The sequence below is a fragment of the Sinocyclocheilus anshuiensis genome, unplaced genomic scaffold, assembly GCF_001515605.1.
Source record: "Sinocyclocheilus anshuiensis isolate Anshui unplaced genomic scaffold, SAMN03320099.WGS_v1.1 scaffold515, whole genome shotgun sequence".
In the NCBI taxonomy this organism is placed as follows: Eukaryota; Metazoa; Chordata; class Actinopteri; order Cypriniformes; family Cyprinidae; genus Sinocyclocheilus; species Sinocyclocheilus anshuiensis.
Window position 1 is genome coordinate 469,855 of NW_015548243.1, and position 23,801 is coordinate 493,655.

The 23,801-nt window shown below is 41.5% G+C and overlaps 1 protein-coding gene across 1 annotated transcript in view; it reads left to right on the top strand.

Moving 5' to 3' along the window:
* Nucleotides 1-21,755, top strand: part of LOC107655115 (protein NLRC3-like) — a 26,434-nt gene extending 4,679 nt beyond the window's left edge. Inside the window, exons 6-9 of the mRNA XM_016442533.1 lie at nucleotides 5,021-5,194; nucleotides 8,423-8,596; nucleotides 20,503-20,676; nucleotides 21,555-21,755. Coding sequence (XP_016298019.1) covers nucleotides 5,021-5,194; nucleotides 8,423-8,596; nucleotides 20,503-20,676; nucleotides 21,555-21,561 — 529 coding nt within the window. The 3' untranslated portion in view covers nucleotides 21,562-21,755. The remainder of the gene's footprint in view (nucleotides 1-5,020; nucleotides 5,195-8,422; nucleotides 8,597-20,502; nucleotides 20,677-21,554) is intronic.
* The last annotated feature ends 2,046 nt before the right edge of the window (nucleotides 21,756-23,801 follow it).

Consider the following 23,801-nt stretch of genomic DNA (forward strand, 5'->3'; position numbering starts at 1 on the left):
ATTATGTAGGTGTCATGTCATGATTATGAAGGTGTCATGTCAGTCTTATGCACACCCCTTCAAGTAAAGTGTAACCCACCCCCTGTCAAAAACAGCTCTGTTTACAGCAAGCCGTTTTGGTACATTTCCCTTTAAATGCTAATGAGCTCTGCTCACCCCACCCCTCTCTTCCATGGGGTGACGCGCAGTTCTCTGAGAGACGGTAAACTTTAGCCGCATTCATCGTGAAACTTGCTAATTAGCACATTATTAGGAAAGGCGATTTGCAAAGATTCATTAACAACACCTTGCACTCACTTCTTCTGTAGGTGAAGCTGGATCACAAATGATTTGCGCAAACAGAAACACATTTAGGTAGATCGGGGGCGCATTCCCTTCAAAAACAAAAGTAAACCACTGCGTCTTCAGCGGCTCAGATGTCAGGAGTAATGGCGACTGCTATGTTCATTATTACATCCAACAACAAAACACCTCAATCGCTTAGGAGTCATTCTTGTCTACATCTGCTCCAGCAGTGAAACAATGGTGGACTGATGACAGCTCACTTTACAGTCTATGGTAAAGGTGCGTTCACGCCATATCGGAATTCTCGTAATTACGAGATTCCAACTTGTAAAAAGCGTTCATGTCCTCGTAGAACTCGTAATTGCAACTTGTGAACTGGGAGTTTTCTGAGAGCTTCGACTTGTACCACGTGACCCCTGTACCACCTGACCACCACAGGCTCTGTTTAGGCGTTGATAGTGTTGCCATAGAAAAGCATAATTCCGAGTCGAGGACGTGAACAGCTCCGAGTAGAACGTCACGTGCTATCATCTCGAAATTACGGTAATTATGATATGGCATGAACGCAGCATAAGACACCAGTCCAGTCTGTGCTGAAATGCTGGTGTCAATCAAACTATCTTGGGAGCAGCCTTGGTCTGTGTGTCGTCACACTGACAGGCATCTGAGATCAAGAGCCTGCTAACATATGTAACTGCATAAATTATGTTTTATTAAAGTTCAGGAGGCACACGTTCAAATAATTAACCTAATTAACATGATATGAGCACATTCAGTAATCAACCCAATTAACAAATCGTTTATTTAAAAAAAAATTTTTTTACATCAACAAGACATGGACTCTGATTTTTGACAGAAACCGGGCTCAACGATGGTGAGTTGGATTCATTAGCAGACTTAACACAAGAGGATTGTGATTATTTTAATTATCTGATATTAGTGGGCAGAGGCGGAGGCTTAGCCACAGTTTTTAAAAAATGTTTTAAATGTAGGCTTATACCTTTCACTCATCAATATTATATATTTGAGTTGCAATTATTGAGAATTCAACTATCCAGTCCTGTGGTTTGTGCCCCTATTTATAGACCACCAAAATATAATAAGGACTTCATTGATGAGTTTGAGACTTTTTTTTTGTCTAATATAATCCCTACTGTGGATAAATTGCTAATCTTGGGTGACTTTAATATTCATGTCTGTTGCCCTTCCCATTACTTGGTGAAGGAGTTGTACATCTTATTGATTAATTTGACCTTGTCCAACATATTAATGGTCCTACACATGCACATGGACATACTATTGATCTTCTTCTATCTTCTGGCTTTCCAGTATGTAACATCAGTATTAAGGAAAGCTGTTTGTCTGATCATATGTCTGTCATGTTTAACGTATTACTTCCATATTTGCCTCTAAGCAAGCAGAAGGATGTGCATTACCCTTGTGTGTTAGCCCCCTCAACTCTAAATTAATTCTCTAAGGCCTATACAGAGTCCTTAGCAAGAACTGTTTTTGAAGTCCCATCAAATAGAATGCAGAAATCATACACTCTGGCTGGTCTTAATAATCTAATCTATGCATATACTGGCTATATATAGGCTAGTTAAGACAAAATGTATGTTTCATCTTAGGATAATAGTTATAATATTTCATCTAAAAGAAAAGGGTAAGAAAACCTTTTGTTATTGACTATAGCTCAAGCTGCGAGGTTTCTCTGAATAACAGCGCATGTACAGCCGGCTAATCAGAGCTCTGTAAAATGGGTCTGTATAAAAGGCGTTATAAAAGGCACACGTATTATGAATTAGGTGGAAAGTTTTCTTGAAGAGTTTCAATGTGCGTATAAATACGAATAATCTACGCAATTACCCATACCCCTCTAATTCTTCCAGTCCTGTAGCTGACAATGCCCAGCTAATTTTCACCCCAAATCAATTGATAGAGTTAATTTTAAAACTGAAACTGACTACTTCACCAGCGGATATTATGCCAACACGTCTCTTTAGAGAGGTGTTAGGTGTGATTGGTCCATCTGTTCTGACTATCATGAATAGCTTATTGACCACTGGTGTTATAAGTTCCATCCTGTTTTAAGCACATAGTGATTCAGCCGTTTCTGAAGAAGCCAAATCTCGATCCATCTGATTTTAGTAATTTTCGCCCTATTTCCTCAATGTCTTTTTTGTCGAAAGTGTTGGAGAAGATTGACTTTCTCCAACTGTCTTTATTCTTAACTGACCACAATATCCATGACAGATTTCAATCAGGGTTTAGGGCTTGTCATAGCACCGAAACTGCCTTCATTATTACATTATGGTTTCTCCTCTATGCCCCGCCTTTCTGAAACGCGTCGATTTTTACAAAGCTCATCGTTCTGAAAAAGCGAGGTGTGCTCTGATTGGTCAGCTATCCAGTGTGTTGTGATTGGCCGAATACCTCAAGCGTGTGACGGAAATGTTACGCCCCTTACCATATTGTGATGATGCCCTGTCAGGCCGGAGCGATGATTCAAAAACATGAAAACCCATTATTAACGAGGCATTCGTTGCATCCAGTGGGGACATAATTATGGATTATAATGACTTGTACCGTCTTTTTACGCGTTGCGTTGCATCGCGCCGCATAAACATAAAACCATGTCTGCATTTGTGATCGGAGAAATGACCAACAACAAGTGCTACTCTACACTGCCTTTAAATATATAAAATATAAAAACTCTTTAAATATAAAAAAACGTACTTACAGTCTTTGAGTCAGAACAGCCGGCATTGTAGTCTACTCTACCAGGATCAGGAAACAGTCCTCCATAAAATGTGCTGCACACAAATTGTGTACTGACTATATGTATGTGCATATTGCACATTGTCATCTGTTGAGGTCTGTATGTTTATATGTAAATTGTTTCTGCACTGTCTGGAGCACGCTCCCAAGAATTTCACTCACCAAGGCACATGTGCTGTGGTGATGTGACAATAAAAGTGACTTTGACTTTAAAGTGACTTTGGTATGTCCTATTACACCCAGTTGATAAGTCCTGTTCTACTATTGTTCTACTAAGTGTCTTGAGGATGCAAAATCCTGGATGGCTAAGAATTTTCTCTCCTTAAATGAGAGCAAAATGGATGTTGTTGTTTTTGGCCCTCTTAGCTCTTTGCCCCTTATTTCTAGCTATTTGGGGCCCCTCTCTAGAAATGTTCATCCATACGCAAAAAAATCTGAATGTATAATTGATTCAGAGCTGAATTTTGCAAAACAAGTGAATACTGTGGTGAAAACTAGTTTATACTACTTAAGGTTGATAAGATAAAACCAATGCTCTCACCTACACTCTTAAAAATAAAAGTGCTTCTCGATGCCATAGAAGAACCTTTTTTGTCTAAATGGTTCCCTAAAGAACCTTTAACATCTGAAGGTTCTTCAGATTATATAAAGGTAAAAAAAAGAGATGGTTCTTTAAAGAACCTTTGACTGAATGGTTCTTTGTGGAAACAAAAATGGTTCTTCTATGGCAATGCTGTGAAGAACATTTTAAGCACTTTTATTTTTAAGAGTGTAGAGATTGGGAGACGATCATCCATGCTTTTATATCATCTAAATTGGATGTGTATTTAGAAATTTCTCAGTCACTGGTAAATCGATTGCAGCTTGCTCCAAATGCTGCTGCTAGACTATTGACCGGTATGAGAAAGAGGGACAGATTCACTCTGATTTTAACATCCCTGCAATGGTTACTGGTTAGATATTGGATTTATTTCAAGATCCTATTCATAATTTTTAGAATTTTAAGTGGTCTTACGTCCTTGTATTTGTCAGATCTTGTATTTGTTCCATATGTATTCTTTTCTATGTCTTTATTACTTAATTTGTGTTTTATGCAACTGCATTATTTGTGACTGGATTGGGCAAATGTCCAATGTCCACTTAATTGTTATTTTGTAATGGGTTTTTGTTCTATTGGTGTACCTTGTAAAGCATCCTTGAGCCTGGGAAAGGCGCTATATAAAGTAAACATATTATTATTTATTATTATTAGATCTTGTTACTCTACATAAGCCAGTAAAGAATTCTACTGATAAACTATTTCTCCAGGTACCACGGTCCCTACTCAAGCGAAAAGGTGATCAGCCTTTTCGATAGCCAGACCTCGGTTATGGAATAACTTACCGCTAGACATCCGCTCTGCCCCATCACTGATCGCTTTTAAAATGGCTTTGAAGAAGCACTTTTATATCTTGGCTTTTCAGTCTGATTTAGGAGAGACCTAAATATCTTTTTTTTTTATGATGCTCTGTTTTGTTATTGCTTCTGTTTGGTTTTCTTGATTACTTTGCTCTTGTAGCAGTAGAAATGTGCTATATAAGAAAAATAAAATACACTAAACATGCTCCATCTACCCCAAATTCAAGCATATACTTAGCCCAGGACATAGATTTATAGTAGCGTGGATTTAATGTTCTCTACTAGAGCCAGTAATTTCAGAATTCTGAATAAAATCAAATGTAACCGTTTATTATTAGTAAGGTAAACATGTATCATGCAATTACATAATCAATTCAGAGATAGTCAATACAAAACATCAGTTTTTCAATCATAAATCTACTCCCATCACCAGACCACGATTTTAACTGAGGGCTCTGGCACTGACTCTGTTGCAATTGGGGAGAAAAGGGGGACGGAGTGTCCATTTTTGGGCCCGACTGAGAATGCAAACTCAGAAGAGTGTCATTGTTCTCCACAGGTTGGGTAAGTGTGGAGTCACAGATGAAGGTTGTGCTGCTCTGGCTTCAGCTCTGAGATCAAACCCCTCACACCTCAGAGAACTGGATCTGTCTCTGAATAAACTAGGAGACTCAGGACTGAAGCTGCTCTCTGATGGACTGAAGGATCCTCACTTTAAACTGGAAACACTGCGGTAAGATGAATAAACATTCTCCTCCATTTTGCTTTACTGCCTATGGCAGTATGAATAAAATTAAAATGTAAATTTAAATTTAAAGTGTCCTGTTATATAATTGAAGATGTTGTTTTAATCTTTATTATATTCCTTACAAAGTGTTGACGTAATTTTACTATGTTTATGATGATAGTATAAGGTGAGTGGATAATGTGAAAGTGACAACTGCTATATATCATACAAATGTGTTGAGGATTTAGGGGTATTTACATAAAAATTGAACGATTCTGGCATTTTCTATGATATTGAAATGATCCCCATGTAGAAGCGGGTCTACACCGTTAGAATTTCCTGTATTTGACTGAGCAGTCATTGAGTGTTTTGTCATTGTATTTGATTTCTCTAATACATAAAATAAGTAAACCAAAGAAACCAATTTACTGAAGGTAGCAGTGTAGCACAGTTCTTCAGCAGTGATGTTAGCATGTCGGTCTTCAAAGAATCTGAACCTTTCTGAGACTTGGTTTATACTCGCTGCATCCACAAGTTTACTTGTTTGCACACAAAAATAACATCATTGCTGTAAAAAGTGCACATCGCCAGGACCAGTGTTTTAGAGGCTGTAGCATTGCTTCCCTTTCATAGGTTCACTCCACGCTGTGTCGCTGATGCTATAGGAACATTATTAGCTCTGCCTAAAGATAGCGCAGCACAAGCTCAGAACAAATGCGTTAACTCACTGACTGGTCACGATCTTGCGACCACTAAACAGCACTGAGAGATCCAGTGAGAAACATTTGAGTTTGGAGCAGAGATCTCCGATATTGTCAGACTCTGGTCCGTGTTTTGTTTGTGTTTTGCTCCTCATGTGCCTTCCTTGCCCTTATTTGGTCCTTCCTGTTCCTGTCCTCATTGTGTGTATTCGTCTCCAGCTGTGTTTGATTAATTAGTTAATTTGCTCCCAGGTGTGTCCATTGGTGTCTTTGTATTTATAGTGTTCTCAGTTCCTAGTTCTCTGTCTGCTGTTAAATGTCATTTTGTTTGCCTGATGTCTCCCATCCTGTGATCCCCAGCGTGCCTTCATTAAAATCCTTTTGATTTACTTCACTCTTCGTCTCCTCGCTCCTTCGTTCCCGTGTTCCCAGTGTGTGTTTCGTGACAGATATAAACCACAGGTGATTTAAACAAGTTTAAAGCCAGATTAAACCGCACTAACGTTCTCAACAACGACGCGGAAAACAGGAGAAACATTGCAACAGAAATCCAATTAGAATAGCCTACTTTTCAATCCACAAATCTGCAACATTTACAATGGATTTACTGTAGTAACACTAACTGTGGTATTGTGGCAGAAATGTAGAATTTTCATATCAGATTTTATTATATTATCAATGTAGACATGTAGGCCAATTGAATGTATTAAGGAAGTAATGAAATATAGGCCAAATTATACAGACATTTTGTTATAAGCAGTTCTGTTTATATTAAATAAATGTGTTCATATTATTTAGTATATTTATATACTAAATGCCATTATATTATATAATAGATAGATATGATAGATTAAGACACATAGATAGATATGATATTATAGTTATTCATTATTCATATATCAAAATTCATATTTTGATATGAATTGGCCCCCTGGTGTGTCCACAACATTGAATCTGGCCCCCTTTAAAAAAAAGTTTGGACACCCCTGCTCTAGAAGGTTTGATGGACCATCTATTTGAGCATAGTTCTGATGGTCAAATGGCTGTCACCGAGCAGAGGATGTCTCATTAGGTGACTATTGCTATCTCTGCGGCCCATGAGGCACGTTGTTTGGCTTTGCTGGTGTTCATACTCATTCTGCAAAATGGAGGAATGGCGTCTTTCCAGGCTCTGTTTAAGGGTTCTTCCTTTGGTGGATATTTGTGTTGCAGCAGGATTGTCCTCTCTGCACACTTATCGGGTGTTATGGTCTGGATGTGGGGATGGCACCTGGCTCCCAGGTCTTGAACTGGACACTGTCCTTGGTCTTCCAGATAAACCCGCAAATGTAGTCGAAGTCTTTATGCTATACTGTTCTTATAGTGTCAGCGATGTAGCGTGGAGTGAACCTATGAAAGGGATCTCCTCTGTTATGTATGTAACTTCGGTTCCCTGAATAGGGAACGAGACGCTGCGTTGCCGGCCATTCTCCTGCTTTGCGAAGTGCTTCTTTAATGAAAAGATCTGAGCTGAGATGGCGCGAGCACGCTCTTAAGATGGTCTAAAGCGCCACTAGCCAATTAATTGGTATAAGGGATGGTATAAGGGTTTCAGACAACTGTCACATATCGTCAGCGACGCAGCATCTCGTTCCTATTCTGGGAACCAAGCGTGATGGTTTCATTTAAAGGTTTTTTGTTTTGTAAAGCATCTATGTATAAGCTGGTAAAATAAACTGTTTTCATGCATAAATACAAGTATGTTACCTTTTATTGGATGCTAAATAAAACAAAACCTTTTTAATTTATTTTTTAATGTTCCTACAGGACGTAATAATAAAGAGGTATTTGCATAATAACATTAGTTATTGCACATAAACTGGCAACTGCAGGTGCATAAATAATGCTATGAGAAGCGTATCAAAAATTGTGTCTAAAATGTAATTAGCGATATTAGATTCTAGTTTACTGAACTGTATGAAATCAAAATCCAATCTTCAAATTGCAACCGTGCTGATAATTGGGAAAATCAGCACTCTTGCTTACGTGATTTTGCTTGACTATGTCATGTGAAGCAAATTTAAGACAATATCACTTTACCCTCATATCAAGAGGCTGTGTTAACAATAAGTGGCATGGCACGTTATTCACAGAATCCACGAGACAGATATAAAACTCGAGCTCGAGCCCCTGGCCCTTTAATCGCCAAAACTAAAGTGCCTTTTTGGTCCGAGGTGCCTATGGAACACAATTGCTACCGAGGGGGAAACCCCATGTCCCCCCAAACACCCCTTCCCCCCAGCGCTTTTGTCCTCCGATCGTGATTTATCCTCTGCTCCTCCAAGGTCTGTTTGTGGTACTCGCATAAAGAAATTGAAATATTCAGACTAATATTGAACCCCCCTCAAGCAACATGTAGAAGTGGGTCTGAACCTTAGACTGGACCTGTTAATCATGCTGTGGATTAAGTCTCTCTTTCTGATTGTAAAGTTCCTGCTTATCTGAGCTGTACATCCAGAACTGAGAGACTGAAGAGTGTCATTGTTCTCTACAGGTTGAGTGAGTGTGGAGTCACAGATGAAGGTTGTGCTGTTCTGGCTTCAGCTCTGAGATCAAACCCCTCACACCTGAGACAACTAGATCTGTCAATGAATAAATTTAGAGCGTCAGGACTGAATCTGCTCTCTGATCTACTGAAAGATCCTCCCTGTAAACTGGAGATACTGCGGTAAGATTGTATGAATGTCTCAACATCCTCCCCCATTTATTCCTGTGGCCTGTATGAATGAAATTAAAATCAAATCTTAAAGTGTCCTTTCAGAAAATTGAAGTGAATGTTGTTTTAATCTTCACTACATTCTTTCCAAAGTTTTGATGTAATTTTGCAATGTAGAATTTTGCAATAGAATAAGATGAGTGGATGATGTGACAGCAACAACTGCTTTATGTCATACAGATGTGTGTTGAGGATTTGAGGGTATTTACATAAAAAATGTAATTATTCTGACACTTTCTATTAGGGCTGTAAAATCGATGAATCACGATTAATCGCTGCCAAAATAAGTTTTATTTCACCTTGTCTATGTCAATGTGTCACGCTTGTGAACTGTACTCAGGGCCAGATTATAACACAGTGTTTCCCCGGGCACAGATCAGTTTAATGGATCTTAAATCTTTCAATGAAATTCCCCTCGGATGAAGTCAATTTGGTAGGCTCGTGCATATTGACTAATGTTAGAGCTGTGCCTATCAAATGACAGATTACTATCAAACGGCACACCTAGGTTCCTAAGAGATGACTAAAATTTGACAGAGCAGTCATCAAGTGTTAGAGAGTATTCTAGGTCATTGCATGTAGAGGGTTTTGGTCCAATAATTAAAACCTTTCCGAATTTAGTAGTAAGAAAATGACTGCTTATCCAATTTTTTATATCAACTATGCATTGTGTTTATGAATTGGTATGTTTCATCTGGCCACTAAGAAATATAGAGCCGAGTATTATCAGCATTACAGTGAAATCTAACTCCATGTTTCCTAATGATATTTCCCAAGGGTAACATGTACAGGGTGAAAAGCAAAGGTCCTAGTACTGAGCCTTGCGGTGCTCCATACTGAACTAGGGATTGATGTGATACCTCTTCATTTACTAGGGCTGTGACAATAAATTGATGCATCGCGATTTGTGGATTGATTCTGAGATTTTCCGAATGCATCGCAATTCTCTCCGGAATCGATTCTGAGCTTAGTTTTTAACAGCAGATGGTGCTCTAATCTAGTTTTTAACCACACACTAAAATGCTCACGAAGAAGAGCGCTTGTGCATTCGGTTAAGTCATGTAATGGCACCTCGGCTCAGAATGCTTTTATGACATGAGATTAATGTAAACACAGCCCACTGTTAACACCCTTGTAATTCGCTTCAACCTTTTCAAACTTTGTGAATGATTATTTTAGGTTCAAGTGTGTGTAAGGAGTTGGAAGCAAGCAGAGTACGGCTGTTTCTAAAGCATGCAGTGCCATCTGCTGTTAAAAACTAAGCTCAGAATCGATTAGAGAGAGAATTGCGTTGTATTCGGAAAATCTCATAACCGATGCAGAATCATTTCTTGATTTGCGATGCATCGATTTATTTTTCCAGCCCTATCATTTACTGCTACAAATTGATAATGCCAATGCATTTCCACTAATGCCAACATAATTTTTTGTCAAAAGAATGATACAACCAAGATTGGATGTTCAAAGCAAGTTGTGAGGATACTGCCTTTTCTAGAATTATTGAAAATAAAAGGGGTATTCAAGATCAGTCTGTAGTTAACTAATTTTAGGAAGTTGTGCTTTTTTTAATGAATGTTTTTTTAATAATCTCTTTCATTAGCTTAGTTGTATAGGGTCTAACATACATGTTGTTGATTTTGATGTAATCTGAAGATTGCGGTTCGATTCTCAGTACTGGAAGGGAACGCTGGTGGGGGGAGTGAATGAACAGCTCTCTCTTCCACCCTGATTACCCACGACTGAGATGCCCTTGAGCAAGGCACCGAACACCCAATTGCTCCCCGGTGCTGCACACTGCTCTGGGTGTGTGTTCACAGTGTGTGTGTGTGTGTGTGTGTGTGTGTGTGTGTGTGTGTGTGTGCTCACTACTCACTGCTCACTCACTGTGTGTGTGCACTTGGATGGGTAAAATGCAAAGCACAATTCCAAGTATGGGTTGCCATAATTGGCCTACACATCAAATCACAATAGACTGGACCTGTAAATTGTGTTGTGGATTTAGTCTCTCTTTCTGATAGTGAAGTTCCTGCTTATATGAGCTGTAGATTCTGAACTGAGAGACTGAAGAGTGTCATTGTTCTCTACAGGTTGAGTTATTGTGGAGTCACAGACGAATGTTGTGCTGCTCTGGCTTCAGCTCTGAGATCAAACCCCTCACACCTGAAAGAACTGGATCTGTCTGGAAATGAACTAGGAGCATCAGAACTGAATCTGCTTTCTGCTGGACTGAAAGATCCTCTCTGTAAACTGGAGATACTGCGGTAAGATTGTATTAATGTGTCGACATTCTCTTTCATTTTCCTTCTATGGATAATGAACAAAATTAAAACCAAAACTAATCGAGGCTAAAAATGTGTCTTGTCTAGGGGTGTAATGATATACCAATGCCACGGTTTGGTTCATATCTCAGTTTTGGAGCCACGGTTCGGTTCTGTTTGATGTGAGAGCAGGGTTCATGTCATGGCACCAGCAATGCTAAAGAACACTAGATTCACTTTTAAATTAATAACAACAACAACAACAATAATTTAACTAGAGTTGGGCAAGTTATCGCGTTATCATCGCATTAACGCATTAATTAATTGCGTTAAGGGGAAGTCGTGGCCTAATGGTTAGAGAGTCGGACTCATAACCCAAAGGTTGTGGGTTCGAGTCTCGTACCGGCAGGGATTGTAGGTGGGGGGAGTGAATGTACAGCGCTCTCCCCCACCTTCAATACCACGACTGAGGTGCCCTTGAGCAAGGCACCGAACCCCCAACTGCTCCCCGGGCGCCGCAGCATAAATGGCTGCCCACTGCTCCGGGTGTGTGTTCACGGTTTGTGTGTGTTCACTGCTGTGTGTGTGCATTTTGGATGGGTAAATGCAGAGCACTAATTCCGAGTATGGGTCACCATACTTGGCCACATGTCACTTTCACGGTTCACGTCACGTCAATTAATGAACACAGACAATTATTTTACCACGCATTAACGCAGTTTTTATTATTATTATTATTTATTATTATTTAGTCTGTTGCTCACTGGCTCTGAATTCACATACAGTCAAACCATGGGTCACAGGAGGAGTGGGATGTTGATCAGTACTGGCTTGGGATGGGTGTCATGACGCCTCTCAACCAATGAGAGCATTTGGGGAGGGCAGCGGTGCTCACATGAACGCTCCAGATAAAATTATTTAGGCTAAGCATCAACATTCACAAACCACTGTTCACTGTTATTTTTAATAATTAAATAATTAAAAGAATGCAACGTGCTCTAAATCACGACTTCATAAGTGGGAAATAGGAAGTTTCCGATAGCATGTGAAGACAGCAGAAGGGCATCGTTTTGTTAACTTTGTGGTTTATTATTTTTAGTCGTTTGGGACGCGGTAACACACGGCCCTGTCACAATATATTGCTTTACAGATCTATCACTGTTGCCGCCAGTGTTGGGAAGGTTACTTTGGAAATGTAATAGGTTACAGATTACAAGTTACCCTATTTAAAATGTAAATCGCGGAAATTATAGGGCCGTATGTCTCAGCGTAATCAGTGCAATTTGGGAAAGAAATCAATTAAATCTGTTTGTGGATGTGTGTAAATATTCAAATGTAATCGTTAACATTTTCTTAGTAACTGTAACTGATTACGGTTACATTTATTTTGTAATTAAATTACGTAACGTCGTTACATGTAACTAGTTACTCCCCAACACTGGTTGCCGCTCAGAAATGTTCATGCAATCGTGCTGCAGGTATCAGAAATTCTGCGCTCCGGCGCGGTTAGCGCTCACACTCACTGATCTACATATAACTGAACCATGCTCTGGCCCACCTCTTCCAACCAAGCCAGGGATGGCTAAACGAACCGCGCCCGGGTCAAATGCGGTCGGGCACAGGGGCGTAAATTTCATCTAACAGTTGGGGGGGGGACAATAAACATAAAATTTCTCAAGAGCAATTTTTGAAGGGGACACAAATAATACAGCTAAAATTGTACTTGTAAGGAGGATATGTATGCACAGAGAAAAGCCTTACTACTATTAGTGCAGCAGAGAGACTGTGCCAAATTAGACAATGCACCGAGACAGCGGTTGTGTCCATTGTAGACATTACTATCCATCACAGTGTTGCCAGGTCTGCGGTTTTCCCGTGGAATTGGGCTACTTTATCACTGTTGCCGCGGGTTGTTTTCATTTCCACGGGTTGAAGCGACCCAAATAACATGTATTTTAGTCCCCGCAATGCATTTTTTACTGGGGGGACCCCTCGAAACGCGGTTAGTTTGGGCTAGTTTTGAGTAGCAGTTGGGCGGGTTTTGTTGTGAAAACCTGGCAACCCTTTCCGTCAAGCAAGTAACGTTATTATTGCTAACATAGTGACTCATTGAAAAATACACTGGCATCATCTGTATTAAAGAGAAAATAATCACTTCATCCGATGTTTAAGTGAATAAAATAGCCTTGACAGCCTTACTTACTGAAGTTCCACAACTATTGACTTTGTTCTCTCTTACTGGACTTGTGTGGTGGTAGGTGATGTAAAAGAGGAAAGCAGGCATTTGGACCAAAGCACTGTGAGGCAAGGGAGGGGGAAACTCAAAATGTTTCTAAACTTAAATGCATTTTTGCCCTGTTTGTATTGTTTTACTACCTTTAATTATTTAAAGTATAAAACATTGTTATTTACAATACACAGCGTGGTTTTTAATCATATTTTGAGGGAGGACAACCCTCAGATAGAAGGGGTCCTGTCCCCCCCGACCCCCCGGGATTTCCGCCTATGTTCGGGCACGTTTCAAAATGCCTAGTGTGAGTACACCCTTATTCTCCCGCATCCCGCACACGAGTCTCTACCCGCCCGCAATCGCCCATCAAATGTTGTCCCGTTAGGTCCCGCGATCGTGCAGGTCTCTACTCGGAAGGTGCTTGTTATAATGTTATGATCGAGGCTCTGGACTCTAAGCATAACTTGTTTTTCTATAACAAACTATAAAATATTTTCTACAAAAACGTTAATGCCCTGGCAGTGGCAAATAGCTTTGGCTTTATATTTAATTTGATTACATTAATGTTTAAGTTGAGATTTACGAGAAATATTTTAACTGCTATTAAGCACCTTTTTTGTTTAAAGTGTTTGCAAACCAAATGTTATTGCACTTTTGTTCATATAGCAGTACTTTTAAATGAAAAAAGTGCGCAATACACTACTTTTGAATTCATTGTTCAATTTTGTGCATAACAATGCAATTAATCGCAGACAAATCATGCAATTAAAAGTTTAACTGTTGCCCAGCACTAAATTTTACTTAACTTTATCTTTATTCACTTTATACATTGGCTTCAAGTTTCTCTTTAGTGCAGTCAGCGTACCTGAGTAAACTTAGGGTGCTTTCACACCCGTAGATCAATTGCTTTGTTCCGAAACAGGGATTAAAATTGTTAAAATGTTGCTTTTTATTCTTGGTGCGGTACGCTTTCACACGGCAATGTTTCTAAATGGACCAAATTTGTTAATACAAGTCACGCGCGAGTAAACTGTTCTCTCATTGGTCAAAGTTTCATGGTTTATTTTCCGGGATTCCACTTAGCTGTCACAGCTGTCATCTGTCAGGATGGAACAACGTGGGCTTATTGTTGTTGTTTTTTGTAGATGTCGTTATATTAATTTATTACTTTGAGCAGGAGTCCAGGATTCATCGGGAAAACATTTTTAAAATGCACATACTAGGAAGAAGAGCAATAAGACGGCATTATAAAATCAAAAAGTGCGCTTTGATTTAGAATGGCGAAGATGTGCTCACCCACAGACATTCACAGGTTCATTTTGAAGTATTAGCAAAACAACAAAGCTAATGCTTTTCACGGAACTTACGTAATTACCCATCATAAATGACTTAGTTTTCAATCGAGCCGAGACCACCTCGTTCAGGCGATCTCGGACCGATTGTTTTGGCGTGGATCCGAGTGCGATTGCCGTGTTCACATATGCCCAAACGAACCGAGCTAAGTAATAAATACCTCCAATGTAGACTGAAATAAACACTAACATACATTTGTAATGTTCAATTAAGTTTTAAGTTCTTCTTAAAAAACACCATCATGTCCACATTCTCAGGTGAGAGGCTTGCTCTCTGAGCTGTAACAATGTCCCCTGCTTTAGAGAACACCCTCTCCCTGGGGACATATGTTGCTGGGACTCCAAGGTAGCATTTAGCCAACTTGGCTACATGAGCAAAAATGGCTCTCATTGTCCTTCCACCATGCAAGTGGAATTGACTCCACTGGAAGAGTTGGCACTTGCTTGTAATACTCGACGTCCTCTTTCACCATTTGAGATGGAGACTTGGGTGCAGGGGTGCTCAGCTCCATTGGAAATAGCTTTCCAAACAGTTCAGAGATTGGTGCTCTTTCGGTTGGAGGATCACCACTGCTGGATGTCACTTCTAACTGCTCCTCTGAGGCCTGGGCCAAACAAGCACAAAGCCACAAAATATTTCTAATTGCAATTCATATCTGACACATAGAACTACCAAAAACAAACAACGTGATGCTCATTTCTGATTATCTGATTATAAGTTTCTGTTAGATAGAGTTAAATGCTGAAATAAAAAATAAACATATATTTGTAAAGTGTTTTTCACAGTACATGTTCACTAGTAAGATGTATTCCAGGTCTGTGTGAAACTAAATGGTATTGGTAAAATTTAATTTATCAAATTAAGTTTGGATTAAAACCATTTTAAAAAATACCTGTGGGGAAAGGTATTCCGGAATCTTCTCCATCAGGCTACTGAAGAGTTTGCTGTGCGTGGTCTCATCCAGAAAGGGCAGAGATTTAAAACATGGGTCAAGTGCAGTGCTCATATGAAGAAACTGCACAAGTATTGAGTCAGATTCTGGGTATGTGTTGATTAAGTTGGACACAATGGCAGATTTGACATCTTTCACAAGTGTTGTATCTGTCACTCACTTTCATAGATTCCAGGATGGTGTGTTCCAGTGGCAGTTGGCAGCCGTTCAGTGCTCAACAGAGTTGTGACCATTTTCAGTAGTTTGAGAACCTGAATGATGTCCTCAGCTACTTTTACAACTTCATCAGACAGAGTAACAATCTCCGTAATGTTCCTCTTAATACTCCTGTCTGTAAGTGTTGAGAAAACAGCAGTCTTCTGTTCAAGATAGTGCTCAAGCATGTCATAGCTTGAATTCCACCTGGTGGGAACATCCTGTATCAGCTTGTGTGGAGGCCGTTGGAGCATCGCTTTTGTCCTTGAGCACTGCTGCCCAGCGGGCAGCTGCTGCCTTACCGTCCGCTGGCCGCAGCGCCCCAGCCTGCTCGTCGCCGAGGGCGGCCCCCTGCGTCCGCCCCCACTCCCACAGCAGCCTCCAGCCAAGCAGCGCCATGGAGCCGGGCGTAAGCAGGCTATGTGATTCAGTTTGCCCGGCGTCCCCCCAAGTTCGGTGGCATTTGCTTCACAGCAGTGAAGGCGGCCGATGCTCCTGTCTTGCGTGCGGAGATCGCAGTCCTACTGGCGAAGAGCCGGTCCCTCCAGCTGATATGAAGACGCTGTTTTACAGCCCCTACTTCATTGTACCCAAGAAAGGCGGTGGGTTACGACCAATCTTGGACCTGCGTGTCTTGAACCGGGCCCTTCACCGGTTATGGTTCAAGATGTTGACGCAGAAACGCATCTTCGGGTGCATCCGTCAGCGATCGACCTGAAGGACGCATACTTTCATGTGTCGATCCTTCGATGCCACAGACCATTTCTGCGGTTCGCGTTCGGACGACGTGCATATCAGTACAAGGTCCTGCCCTTCGGGCTGTCCCCATCTCCCCGTGTCTTCACGAAAGTTGCGGAGGGGGCTCTTGCTCCCCTCAGAGAGCAGAGTGTTCGCATCCTTAACTATCTCGACGATTGGCTTATACTAGCACAGTCTCAGGATCAGTTGTGCGAACACAGGGACCAGTTGGGTCTTCGGGTCAACTGGGAAAAGAGCAAACTCTCCCCGACACAAAGGATCTCTTTTCTCGGTATGGAGTTGGATTCGGTCGAACAGACAGCACACCTCACAGAGGAACGTGCACGGTCGATGCTGAACTGCTTGAATTCATTCAAGGGCAGGACAGTGGTCCCACTGAAACAATTTCAGAGGCTCCTGGGGCATATGGCAGCTGCAGCGGCAGTTACACCGCTAGGACTGCTTCATATGAGAACGCTTCAGCACTGGCTTCATGGCCGAGTCCCGAGGTGGGAGTGGCAGCGCGGCACTCACCGGGTCCAAGTTACACCGGCCTGTTGCCAAACCTTCACCCCGTGGTCAGACCTTACGTTCCTCCAGGCAGGAGTGCCCCTAGAACAGGTCTCCAGGCATGCTGTGGTTTACACTGATGCCTCTACGACTGGCTGGGGGGCCATGTACAACGGGCACACAGTGTCGAGGGTATGGACGGGCCCCTAACTGCACTGGCATATCAATTGCCTAGAGTTGTTAGCAGTGCGCCTTGCCTTGAACCGTCTCAAAGGGTACTTACGAAGCAAGTACGTGCTGGTCCAAACGGACAACACGGCGACTGTTGCGTAGTTGCCTAGAGTTGTTAGCGGTGTGCCTTGCCTTGAACCGCCTCAAAGGGCGCTTACGAGGCAAGCACATGCTGGTCCGGACAGACAGCACGGCGACCGTTGCGTACATCAACCAACAAGGTGGTCTATGCTCCTGTCGCATGTCGCAACTCACCCGCCATCTCCTCCTTTGGAGTCGGAAGGTTCTGAGGTTACTTCGTGCCATTCACATTCCGGGTCTGCTCAACGAGCTATCACGAGCTGCGCTCCCAGGAGAATGGAGGTCCAGCTGATATGGAGACGTTTCAGAGATGCTCAGGTAGACCTGTTTGCCTCTCCAGAAACCTCTCACTGCCAGTTGTTCTCCCCGACCGAGGGAAGACTTGGCACGGACGCACTGGCACACAGCTGGCCGCGGGGCCTGCACAAGTATGCGTTTCCCCCAGCGAGCCTTCTCGCACAGACGCTGTGCAAGGTCAGGGAGGACAAGGAGCAGGTCCTGCTTGTGGCGCCGTATTGGCCCTCTCGCACCTGGTTCCCAGAACTAATGCTCCTCGTGACAGCCCCTCCGTGGCAGATTTCTCTGAGGAAGGATCTGCTGACTCAGAGACGGGGCACCCTATGGCACCTGCGTCCAAACCTCTGGAAACTTCATGTCTGGCGGAGGTTCTAGGTGACCTACCCAAGGAGGTAGTTTACACCATCACTTCGTCGAGAGCACTGTCTACGAGACATGCTTACACCTTGAAGTGGAACCTGTTCGTCGAGTGGTGTTCTTCGAGAAGACCCCCGGAGATTCCCGATCAGGGTCGTGCTTTCCTTTTTGCAGCAAGGGTTGGAGCGATGGCTGTCTCCCTCCACCCTTAAAGTCTGTGTCGCTGCGATTGCTGCTAACCATGACCCCATGAAAGGGAAGTCGGTAGGGAAGCATGACCTGGTCATCAGGTTCCTTAGGGGGGCGAGAAGGTTAAATCCACCCCGGCCCCCCTCTATACCCTCTTGAGACCTGTCTCTAGTGCTCAAAGCACTACAGCAGGGCCCGTTTGAGCCTTTGCAGTCAGTTGAGCTGAAGTTTCTATCAATGAAATCAACTCGTGCCTAGAGTTTGGGCCGGCTGACTCACAGGTAATCCTGAGGCCCCGGCCCGGCTATGTGCCCCAGGTTCCCACTACTCCCTTCAGGGATCAGGTGATGAGCCTGCAAGTGCTGCCCCCGGAGGAGGCAGACCCAGCCCTAGCTTTGCTTTGTCCTGTCCGAGGCTTGAGATGGTACGTAGACCGGACACAAAGCTTTAGGACCTCAGACCAGTTCTTTGTCTGTTACAGAGGCCGGCAGAAGTGGAGTGCCGTCTCTAAGCAGAGGATGGGGCACTGGATAGTGGATGCCATCACCCTGGCTTATTAGTGCATCCTCGTGGGCGCTGGCTCATGGCGCCTTGCTGACAGATATTTGTAGAGCTACGGGCTGTGCGACCCCCAACACGTTCGCTAGGTTCTATAGCCTTCGTGTGGAGCCGGTATCCTCCTGTGTTCTCACCTCAAACGGGTAGAGCCACTGAGAGGCCCCGGTTTAGTGTCGGCTTGCTAAAACCGCTCCAGAGAGTCTGTACTGTAGACCCTGTCGAGCTCCTCCGTCCCCTTGGCAGCCAGACGTGGGGGAACGTCTGGTGCCAGGCCCTCACTCGATGAATCCGTGAGAACCGGTAGAGGGCTGGGTTCCATATGTAGAGACCTAAGTGGTTCCCATATGTGTAAAGTCCATGGTATAGCCTCAGAGCCCGTGTTTCCCCGGCAGACTTCTGCCATTTCCAAGAGGGTTACAATCACCTCTAATCTTCCATATGCACCTAAACGGTTGTTCATATGTGTAAGTGCTTCCGAAACCTCCTTCGGGAAGGATGGGGCTTCCGCAACATTCCTGTTCTGAGTGGAGCGGGTGCGTTTCCCCAGTGTTATCCAATCTCACTGAGTGGGTAGTGCTACGATAACAGTGACTGGCCTTCTTGTTGTGAGCCCCGGCCTACACCAAAAAGGGGTGCAGGGGGCACGCACAAGACACTGGAAGGGGCAGCAGCATTATTGGCGCTTTGGTAGGGATCCCAATTCGTCGGTCACAACGTGAATCGTAGTGACCGACTGAAAGGGAACATCTCGGTTACGTATGGAACCCTCGTTCCCTGAAGGAGGGAACGGAGACGTCACGTCCCGTCGCCACAACTGCTGTACCACCACTGAGCGGCCGGGTTACCGGCTCGGCTCCTCAGCGAAAACCTGGTATGCGTTGCACCTGCTGCCTTTTTGTGCTCACACTGTGATCAGCGGCAGCTGGATGCCATCATCGCATGCCAATGTCCATTGACTTGTTTAGTTTACACTCTAAGTAGATTGGTCTCTCGAAGCGAGATCCCAATTCGTCTGTCACGATGTGACGTCTCCGTTCCCTCCTTCAGGAAACGAGAGTTACATACGTAACGGAGATGTTTTAACTTAACTTAAATTTAGTTCTAAACAGCACAAAAACAAAAATTATGTGGTTTGGAAAAAAACAAGACATTATATCTTTGGATATAAAATTGAAGTAGTATCTTCATACAAATGTCTCAGAATCTGGCTTGATAGTCCTTTAAATTTTACTAATCACATATCAGCCAAGAAACATCTTGTTGAAACCACTGTTTTACCCTTGTTTGACTATGGTGATGTGGTATATAGAAATGCACGTAAAGGTGTTCTGGAACAATTAGATGTGTTGTACCATGCAGCAATTAGATTGATAACTAATGCACCTTACAGAACGCATCATTGTGAATTATACTCTCTTTTGAATTGGACATAATTGCATACAAGACGGGAAATTCACTGGTATATCTTTATTTACAAAGTTCTTCTGGGCTTATTACCTGAATATCTTTAAAAGTTGCTGCAACTTCATATTAATACATACATCTAGATCATCTAATTATTTTTCTTTGACTATCCCTAGAAAGAAAACTACTTATGGTCGTTCCGCTTTTGAATTTTCTGCCCCAAATGATTGGAATGTGCTACAAAAGCTATTGAAACTAGAGACAAATATTTCAGTCTTTGCATTTAAAAAATTACTAGTGAGTGCTTTAACCTCGACCTGTAAATGTTTTAACTGAGTTTTTTATTTTGATTTATTTATTTTATGTGCCTTATGTGTATTGTAATGTATGTTCGTATGTCTTTCGGGAGATATTTATTCTCCTGCCAGGCTGTTATTGAAAATAAGAACCTGTTCTTAATGACTTGCCTGGTTAAATAAAGGTTAAATGAAATTGTTCTCTACAGGTTCAGGGATTGTGGTGTCACATATGAAGGTTGTGCTGCTCTGGCTTCAGCTCTGAGATCAGACCCCTCACACCTGAGAGAACTGGATCTGACTGGAAATAAATTAAGAGACTCAGATGTGAAGCTGCTCTCTGATCTGAAGGATAATCCACATTATAAATTGGAAACGCTTAAGTGAGTAGTGATGTTGTTTGAATTATAATAGAAAGTTGATTCAGTTTCTTCTTAGGTTACTCTCTTGGTAATAGTTACTTACAGACATCTTTAATAAGAGTTTGATTCTGTTTATAGTATGAATTAAGTACTGTATCTTAATGTTTTTTTTATTTCAAACAATACATTATTTCACTTTTATTACTGACTGTTTACATGCACACTCATTATGCGATTATAATGAGATTTAGGCAATATTGTGATTAAAATGTATCTCATGTAAACAATACTTTGATCAAATTTGTTATTAAGCTCATAATTGTAGTAACCATGTTCATAGTATAATATGTGACGTATGCCAATTTTAATCAAAACAAACGGGCATGTAAACACCTTAATCACTTTCAAATCACTGAACTCTGTCAAGAACTCGCTGCCACCAGTCTGCTACTTATCTTCATCCAGAGCCAGCATGAAGAATGCAATGGAAACCCCGTTTACAGTGCCATTATCACATTTTAATTTCATCACAGTGCCGAATAACCATCCAGTACATCCATAGAAATGTGTTTAGCGTTTGACTTAAGTAGATTAAAACAGCGGCCAGTAACACATCTACTGTATGGGAGTTCGTAATTTGTATTATACATTGAGGTATAATAGCAGTAAAACTAACCACACTTCTTAGTGAATGATCACAATAATGAAAACAGCATGTAAACAGGAGTGATGTTTGCTCATGTCATGTAAAAATCTTAGTGATTTTGTCCTTACATTATTGGTGCACATATAAACATAGTTGTTGTCTTTTTATACCTGAAATTAAGTATTTTGAGAAAATCTAAAGTGGACAATGCAGTAATGTCACACACATTTGACTGTCTGTGTTTTACTTTCAGGTTTTAGATGTTAGTCTGACCTTCTCTGGATCAGCTGATGGTGAATAAAGAGACACTACAGACAGACATCACATTCAACAGAATCAACAGACACAAACCCATAGCGATCATCACACACGTGTTTGTGTAACTTTCCAGAATCATCCGATTGTTAATTCAAAGTCAAACAATGAAACCTGAAACCTATTTATTCTTATAAACAATCTTACATTACAATATTATCAGTTGTTTGTGAAATTCATGATGGGCTTGGGCTAGTATAAAAAAAATAATAATAACTTAAGGTCTTTCCAACATTAAGGTACTCCTGCTTTTTTTTTTTAAATCATCTTGTCACAGTTACAAATTTGACTGGTAAATGATAAAGAATGATGGCCCCCTTTGTATTGCATTGCATTGCATATCAGGGATGACAGATTGATAAAAAGGACATGCTATTTATGACTGGATGTAACTTTTGATACTTCGCGGTAAAAGTGGCTCTCCGACTGACTGCCCTATTAGTGCGGCTCCCATGAAAAAAATAGTGAAGACCACTGATGTAGGCTAAAACCAACAAACGTAATCGTAATTTATTTTCTCATTGTCACTAAAAGATGTCTGAAATAAACATTTTAAAACTTAACATTGTGTATGGCTTGAATTACAATGAATGTGATGTTCTTTGGCTGAAGTTTTAGGCTATTTTGCGTTATCAAAAGTGCAGGGATCGATTTCTGTCTTTTAAAAAAACTGCGGGGGTCAAGACCACCCTGCAGGCCCGGTCTTCTGTCGATTTGTGCTACCCTGTCAGATTTTGCTACCTCCCATTAAAACAGTGGGTAGTACGATTCGACAACGAAAAATGCTACCTGTAAAATTATGGTTTATTAACGTCTTCACCTACCCCAACCCTAAACCTACCCTTACAGTAATGCAAATACAGTAATTATGTGTTATATTCACGGTTGTTGTTAGAAGGGATACAGCTACAGGAAACGAACAATAAATAATCTTTTCTACCTATTACATTGTGTTTTACCCCAATCCTAAACCTACCCTTACAGTAATGCAGATGCATTAAATATTGTTGTTCAGCGTGAGAAGGACGCAGTATTGATGTGCGCATGCGCAGTAAACCCTGGTAGGACAATCTGACGGGGAGGATAAAATATCAGGACACCTGTTCTACGAGCACAATCAACCGAAATCAATAGCACCCTCAGATGAGCGGAGATATTTTGCATCCCCTTCAGGTGAGAGTAGTTCTCAGTGCCGCCGACTTGCATTTCTTTGGTAAAATATAGGTGTGTGTATGTTTTATTTAATCTATAAAAACTGTTTCTTAGATGTAAATCATTTTATTTTATGCAAAGCAAACTAAAGAGACGCAATGTCAGTCACCTAAACGAGTTGCATCGGTCTTTTCGCGACGATTAAATGTGTATTTTTACTTCTAAAATGCTTGTTTAAACGAGTTTAAATGTAAGAAATATTGTATACATTTTTAAATGGTCAAATATTTTGTATTTAAGAACTGTAACGAAAATTAAGGCAATTAGGCAAAGAAAGAAAGAAAGAAAGTCAAAAAAGTCAAAATAAATTAAAAACTAAAACGAAACGAAACAACACTTTTTGAAAACCTTACTGAAATAAAATAATAACTAATCGTTTTCGTAATCATTATGTGTCACAGTGTCTAGGTGGTGTGCCCATGTATAGCCACCAGAGGGCACGCTTAGTTTTGTTACTTTGGACTTCATTTCCCATCATCCTTTGCTCTCTCAATCCGATCTCTGTGTGTGATTTAGTCTTGTTAGCTCCTCTATACCGTGTTCTGTGTGTCTTTTGTTGCTGCAGTATTGAGTTCTGTTATCTGGTTTTCTGTTCTCAGTTTTTGCGGTTTCCATTTGTGAATTACCTTTTCTATGTTTTTCTGCTTTTGTCCCATAGACTGTAAAAAATATGGATGACGCCTCCCTTATTCCTTCCACTATAGAAAAGTGAAGCCAAAGCATCTCAGTATGGCCGCTGCCATCTTGAGTAAATTACGTCATTTGGAGCCAGAGTCTGCGCAGTAGAGATTCGTTTGGAGCCAGAGTCTGCGCAGTAGAGATTCGTTTGGAGCCAGAGTCTGCGCAGTAGAGATTCGTTTGGAGCCAGAGTCTGCGCAGTAGAGATTCGTTTGGAGCCAGAGTCTGCGCAGTAGAGATTCGTTTGGAGCCAGAGTCTGCGCAGTAGAGATTCGTTTGGAGCCAGAGTCTGCGC